General features: G+C 43.0%; 2 protein-coding genes across 2 annotated transcripts in view; both read right to left on the bottom strand.

Moving 5' to 3' along the window:
• Nucleotides 1-278, bottom strand: part of LOC134469849 (uncharacterized) — a 12162-nt gene extending 11884 nt beyond the window's left edge. The window contains exon 1 of the mRNA XM_063223877.1: nucleotides 244-278. Coding sequence (XP_063079947.1) covers nucleotides 244-278 — 35 coding nt within the window. The remainder of the gene's footprint in view (nucleotides 1-243) is intronic.
• Nucleotides 279-368: 90 nt separating this feature from the next.
• The window catches only part of syt16 (synaptotagmin XVI), a 47223-nt gene continuing 40091 nt past the window's right edge, over nucleotides 369-7500 (bottom strand). The window contains exons 6-8 of the mRNA XM_063184177.1: nucleotides 7389-7500; nucleotides 5708-5897; nucleotides 369-699 (exon numbers count right to left, since the gene is read on the bottom strand). The exon at nucleotides 7389-7500 is cut by the window's right edge and continues 197 nt beyond it. Coding sequence (XP_063040247.1) covers nucleotides 386-699; nucleotides 5708-5897; nucleotides 7389-7500 — 616 coding nt within the window. The 3' untranslated portion in view covers nucleotides 369-385. The remainder of the gene's footprint in view (nucleotides 700-5707; nucleotides 5898-7388) is intronic.

Raw genomic sequence — 7500 nt, forward strand, 5'->3', positions numbered from 1 at the left:
AGACCTAAGGACTGTTCTATTCATTGTAGGAGCATTATGACACGCCCTTTAGGCATACCGGAACCTGGTGGCGTAAGGTGCCCATAGAAACCTATTATGTTGGCATATCTCATACTTAACGAATCTCTGTCTTGCTGCCCAGTCTTCTCATCTCCCATGTATCCTTAGCCCTAACCCTCCATACACGTCTTGCCCCCTGTCCCCTGGTCTCCTCTGTCTCCCTAGCCCTAACCCGCCACCCACGCTCCTGTGCCCTCTGCTCCCCCGTTACCACCCATGACCCCCCTAGCCCCCCATCCATGTCTTGCCGCGTGTCCCCTCACCTCCCATGTCTCCCTAGCCCTGCCTCCTTACCCCCCGTTGCCACCCATTACCAGCCTACCCCCTAGCCCTCCAGCAGCGGGTGCCAGCGGCAGACCTGCTGGTTGCCGCTCTCGCGCATGTCCTGCCAGTGGAGCAGCTCCTCGCGCCCGCTGCTGTTCTGGCCCAGCGCCAGCCAGCCCACCATCTCCTTGCGCTTCATGTTGCGCCGCGTGTAGATGGACACCATGAGCGTGACGTCCGACAGCTGGAAGAGGGCCACCTGGAAGACGAAGGTCTCCTTGTAGACGGGGTTGGGCTGGCCGCGACGCACCGACGTCTTGCAGCGCGAGATCTCCTGGCCCATGGAGTTGAGCAGCGTCAGCTTGCCATAGGTGTCTAGGACGACGACAAAGAGACAGAGATAGACAGAAGACATAGACAGACAGCGAGAGAGAGAGAGATAGATAGATAGATAGATAGATAGATAGATAGATAGATAGATAGATAGATAGATAGATAGATAGATAGATAGATAGATAGATAGATAGAGTGAGATATACAGACAGAGAGAAAGAGAGAGTGAGAGAGAGAGCGACAGTCAGAGAAGAGAGATGCACAGATAGAGAGAGAGAGAGAGAGAGAGAGAGAGAGAGAGAGAGAGAGAGAGAGAGAGAGAGAGAGGGAATCAGTCAGCAGATATTTTTCCTACCAACTTGTATTTGCTTCTTTAGGATTATAGAAAACAAAGCAAATCAGACCACCCAGCCTCTCGAGTACAAAAGATTATTATTTCTTACACTGACCTCTTGATAACAATCTAAAGCGACATTATGAAGATAAAGCACTGTTCCTGTGTCTCTGCACCATTGCCTACTGCATTTCAAAGGCATTTCACTCAACGCTTTTCAAAGCACTCCCTCCTCCACTACATCCACCAGTACCCAGAAGTCCTGCTGTGATAACAGCACGCTCCAATCATTGTATACGTACGGACCGGTGTGGTGTTACGTCAATGTATGAATCCATGATGTGTGATGAATGAATGGATTTCCTCCCATTAAGCTACAGTATGAGCTCTCCTCACTCAGCCTCCCCTCCCCACCCCCCAACCTAATCCATCACAGCATATTGTTAGTGGCAATAATAGGCTTGTATTGTAGTGTAGATAGGAGTGTTGATGGGAATATTGATATGAGTGTTGATAGGAGTGTAGATAGGAGTGTTTGATGGGAGTGTAGATAGGAATTTTGATTAGTTTAGTTTAGTTTATTTAGTTTAGTTAAGCAGGGACCATGCACAATAGACATTGTTTACAGAAGTAAAAATATGACTTGTGCCAGATTATAGCTATATAGCTAATTTCCATCTGCAGTCCCTGGACAGGTAAAACAAAAGATATAAAATACAGTACATAAACAAATGAACAAATAAGCACATCCATAGGCCATGGGTTCATACCCCCCCTCCACACACACACACAACACACACACACATTAACATGGCATACAGTATGAGTCATTTTGAATAAAAAAAAAAAACGACATATGATTAGTGTTGACAAGACTGGTTGGTTAATATCCATTTTTTCACACACCTTGAGAAGGCCTGATAATCAGTAATACTTTTTAGGTTACTGGGTAGAATATTCCAAGTTTTGGTTGCCCTGAAAGAGAAGGCTGATTGAGCAAATGCAGTTCGTCGGTTTGGGAGACTACAATCAACCCTAATGGTGGATCTTGATGTTCTGCTCATCTGTTCAGAGCAGGGTTGAACACATGTTCTTAGAGGTGGGAGTGCTGCATTGTGAATGAGTTAATGGATTAGCCGCAGATCGGAAAATTGTCTGATGTTTTCAAGGCTGAGCATTTTATACTTGCTCAGTATGGGACAATGGTGGTACTGAAAAGATCTTCTATCTAGGACCTTCAGAGCCTGTTTGTATAGTGAATAAATGGATTTTAAGACAGTCTTGTTGGCCTGGGACCAGCTTGATAAACAATAATGCAGGTGGGACATAATCATAGCATTGACATAAGTCACAGCAGCATCAATACTCAGTGAATTACGAATATGTCTAAAATTGGATATGCTATACTACTACACAGTATTACCCAGATTTTTTAATGTGTTTCTTAAAACTAAGAGTAGAATCTAAGGTCACACCTAAATATTTAAACTCATCAACATTATTTAGCTTTGTTCCATCAACATATATGTCTGGAACAACATTTAGTTTCAATCTATTATGAAAATACATTGTAACAGTTTTGTTTGTATTCAGTGTGAGACAGGAGTTTTTTTTAACCACATTGAGGCCTTGGTTAGTGTTTGAGTCAGTTTGCTGGTCACCTGCACTGGATCTTTGCCGTGTGTGAATAATAAGGTGTCGTCAGTACATCAGTATCTCCACACCATCACATACAGATGGAAGATCATTGATGTAAGTGCTGAACAACAGAGGTCCCAATATGGAACCTTGTGGCACCCCATAGAGCATGCTTTTAAGGAAGATATTTTATAATTTATCTTAACACATTGGGCCCGATTTACAGTTTTTCTCAATTGGTTTTGTACATTTCTCACAACAGAATAATGATTCTCAAAAGTCTTTGTTCAATTGTGACTTCCTGGTGTTACCTGTGCACATGGTCAAATCAGTTTCTCATTGTTTTCGGCATATAGCAAATGCTCTCGTCCACCATGCCATGGCTGTGTACAATTCTCAGTGATTTCGTACATTATCAATTGCTTTTGTCATATCACTCAAAAAGCTTTGTCACTGAATGCATGAAACTATCTCAATCTTATCTGATCAATGTAATATAAAACTGAATTTACAACATTTCCCATCCAATCTAAACAGCATTTCGCTTCAGAAAAGATCCTCAAGAGTGTACTATTCAATTGACAACATGAGAAATTGATTTGACTAGCTTGTCCATACACTATGACACAATGACTAACCATTCTGACGGCGCTGATACGTTTATTGACACAAAAAACTTGGTTTTGACAGACAAATAAGGGTTTTGAGCAAGAGACTCGGTTTTGCAGGTTATCCACCGTGTTTTGCCATTTGTTAAAGCTGTTTTGAGAATGAATATTATGTTTTGCAAATTGCGAGAGGGATTCGAGAAATGTACAAAACCAATTGAGAAATACTGTAATAGATATGACTCAATCCACTTTAATACACCCAGAGCCAGCTGAATGCACGCCAACTTTGAAAGGAGTACTGGGTGATTGACTGTGTCAAAAGCCTTTCGAAGGTCTAAGAACACAGCACCCACCACCCCTCCCTTATCAAGATTAGCCTTGATGTGTTCTATAAAATAGCAGCATGCAGTATCGGTTGAGTGGTTGGCTCTAAAACCAAACTGCATGGGGTGCATGAGTTTTTTTGTGTTTAAATGCTTAACAAGCTGTTCAGCAACTGTTTCTTCTATTATCTTCGAAATGGCCGGCAATATACAGTACTAATGGGTCTATAATTAGTGACATCCTGTTTGTCCCCAGCTTTAAAGATAGAAGTCACTATAGCTGTTCTTAGCACATTAAGAAAATAATTCTCCTCTAAAGACTTGTTTACTATATGAGCTATGGGAGAGGTTAAGACCTCTTTAAATTTCTTTAGGAGAAAGGTGTCCATGCCCCAGATGTCTTTAGCTTTGGAAGTTGATATTGTTGATAAAATTTGATTTATTTTCCTTCATCTATAGTGTTAAAATCCAAGAGAGAGGTTGCACAGGATCTGTCTAGATTAGTTGATGGACAAGGGACTGATGTGCTGCCATCCAATTCTAAAACTAAAACTATTTGCAATTATTAGACTATCATTTTGCAATGTGCCATTTATTTTAAGATTAAGGGGTACATTCTCTTTGCATTCCTTTCCTGAGAGTTGGTCAATAGTTCTCCATAATAACTTTGAGTTACCTTTGGCTTGTTTGATAATATTAAGAAAGTAGTTTGCTCTGGCCTTCCTAAATTCTGATGTGGCCTTGTTCCTAAGGCCTGTGTATAACAGGCGGTCAGTATGTAGACCAGACTTAAGTGATTTTTTTCAGGGCTGCATCCCTTTGCTTAATACGTTTTAATAACAAGTTGTTAAACCAGGGCAGTGTTTGCTTTCTCTGTCTGCGAGGAATGTTCTTGGTGTATTTAGATAATAGACCTTTGATGGTATCCAGTAGGTCTTTGCATGCCTGTTCACAATTGTTATCCTTTACAACATTACCCCAATGTGTTTCCTTAAAGTCTGTTTCTAGGTGCTGCATTTGTGTCTTGGGAATGAGTGAAATATATTGTTTTCCTTCTGGTGTATTATTCCTAAATCTTTTTTTGGAGAGTTGCCTTACAACTAGAGTAAGATTATGGTCTGATAACCCAGTGATTAGATTATATGTTTTTGATATGCGTTCCCTTTTATTTTCCCTTATATTTCAGAATATCAAATCTTTGAAGACCGTGTGATCCTAGTTGGGTTTTCAATAAACTGGGTTAAGTGAAATTTACTCGCAATATCTTTTTAGTTTTAGTTTAGTTAGTTGTAGCCAACATCTGATTTGCCAAGATTAAACAAAGGCNAAACATTTGAACATCACAGTTCACTTCATATGAGGTGTTGCTCTTGGCATTTGTATGTTTGGGTCAGACAGAGTAGGTATACAGCAATAGAGCATGGTAATGTAATGTAAATGTGAGTTTGCACAAGAACATGTTTGGGCTGCACATGGACTTGTTACATCCTGGTGGGCTCGGAAGTGTGTGTGGGCTGGTTGTGTGTGTGTGTGTGTGTGTGTGTGTGTGTGTGTGTGTGTGTGTGTGTGTGTGTGTGTGTGTGTGTGTGTGTGTGTGTGTGTGTGTGTGTGTGTGCGTGAGAGAGAGAGAGAGAGAGAGAGAGAGAGAGAGAGAGAGAGAGAGAGAGAGAGAGAGAGAGAGAGAGAGAGAGATTGTGTGTTTTTTAAGCTTGTGCATATACTGTACTATAAGTATGAATTTGTGTGCATGCATATCAGTGTGCATACTGTTTCAGTGGCTGTGTGTGTGTGTGTGTGTGTGTGTGTGTGTGTGTGTGTGTGTGTGTGTGTGTGTGTGTGTGTGTGTGTGTGTGTGTGTGTGTGTGTGTGTGTATGTGCGTGTGCGTGCGCACGTGTGTATTTGTTTGTTTTGTATTAGTTTGTGCATACAGTGTGTGAATTTGTGAATGTATGCCAACGTGTATACTGTGTGTGTGTGTGTGTGTGTGTGTGTGTGTGTGTGTGTGTGTGTGTGTGTGTGTGTACTCATGCGTGTGCTAGTGCACACTCGAGCATTTGTTTGTTTGTTTGTTTGTGTGTGTGTGTGTGTGTGTGTGTGTGTGTGTGTGTGTGTGTGTGTGTGTGTGTGTGTGTGTGTGTCTCACCAGGCGGGCGGTTGAGGGCCAGGTTGCGGAAGTGGCTGCCCTTGATGAGCTCCACGGCCAGGCGGCCGGTGGTGGGGTTGTAGGCCAGCCCCAGCAGCAGCTCGGGGGCTCCGCCGTGGGCCAGCGACTGGTTGGAGGAGGCACTGTCGCTCTGGGACACGGTCGAAAGGCTCTGCAGAGAGCCCGCGTTCTGTGGACAGGGAACAGGTTGACATTAGGGCTGCACAATATTAAAAAAAAATCGATACTCAATGACAGCATGCAATACCTCGATAACGATATCTAAACTATATTTAGAAATAGAGCCGAGTGTTTTTCTTGTCATTAATTTGTCGGTCTGAGTGGGGGGCGTGGCTTTGGTCATGGCGGGCCTCTTGCTCATTTGTTGATATTCAGCGATTAAGTGATAATATTAAGTGATTGGACTGCACAGTAATGTTTTACTTGCTAGCGATAATTACGTCATTTTCGCGATTCGCATAACGCCACTGGTATTTTCGCAATTTCGATACATTTTCGATATATTGTACAGCCCTAGTTGACATACACATATATGGTGGTCAGTTACATTTCAGCAGTAGCATACATGTACGTCAGGATATGGCAGCGAATGCAGGAAGAAGGGCTATTGTGGCAACAACTGGAGCTGGACTTTGGTCAATAGCCTATGGGAAAGTTCCTGTGGGAATTTAAAGGCCTAAGTAAGTAAGTACGTACGGAATACTTTCAATGTATGATAGAGTTGTTTTCACCATGGTCTCAGGGAACTACAAGTGGACAATTAACAACAAGCCAGCACTGTGCATGGAGAGAGAACAGGTTGACATATGTATGTATCAGAGCTCTCGCTGTGATAAAACCTGCTGTCACTTGCATCATGGTCTAACAAATCCCTGTTCTGGATCTGAAATCTCTCTCAGGAGCCAGCATATGAAGCCAGCAAAGAAGACACAACATTTCCAGTCCCTGTTAAATTAATTAGGATCAAAACATGTAACAGCATCTGCTAAGGTCACACTCTAAAACAAATATATATTTTGATGAATTAAAATGTTTTTGCTTGACAAGGTTCTGTGGTTTTGGTGCTGGGCTAGCTCACTGGTCAGATGGTGACAACAATGCTGTTTTGCGACTTTTACTGACAAGTGGTCCTCATTCTATCTTCCACATTCATAAATGGTTTGTTATGAATCAACATTCATACAGTAGCAAACCATTCATGAATGTGTACATAATGACCTCTGTTCATGTTTCACGCTTTATGAGCAGTTTATGACAGCTGCTATGACTGCATTATGGGCAGTCATGGGTAAGTGGTTAGGGTGTCAGACTTGTAGCCCAAAGGTTGGCGGTTCGACTCCCGACCCGCCACTTTGGTGAAAGGAGTTATTAACCAGTGCTCTCCCCCGTCCTCCTCCATGACTGAGGTACCCTGAGCATGGTACCGTCCCGCCGCACTGCTCCCTTGGGGCGCCACAGGTGGGGAAAATGCAATTTCATTGTCTGCAGTGAACACTTTTGTGCTGTGTCACAATGACAGTGGGAGTTAGAGATTCCCAGGTGGGCTTTCGCGTTCAGCTTTCTATTATGAAGCAACACTTGGCGTGAATTGTTACAGATACAGTATATTCTCTCTCTCTGTGTCTCTCTCTCTGTCTCTCTCTCTCTCTCTGGTACCCACCCTCAGGTTGCTGCGTGGCTCCAGGGTGAGGATGACCTGGTTCTCTCCTCCGGTGCTGGTCCCAGAGGCGTTCAGCTTGCCGAGCCGGTAGACGGCCTCTCCCATCATCCTC

Source organism: Engraulis encrasicolus, chromosome 19, assembly GCF_034702125.1.
Source record: "Engraulis encrasicolus isolate BLACKSEA-1 chromosome 19, IST_EnEncr_1.0, whole genome shotgun sequence".
Lineage (NCBI taxonomy): Eukaryota > Metazoa > Chordata > Actinopteri > Clupeiformes > Engraulidae > Engraulis > Engraulis encrasicolus.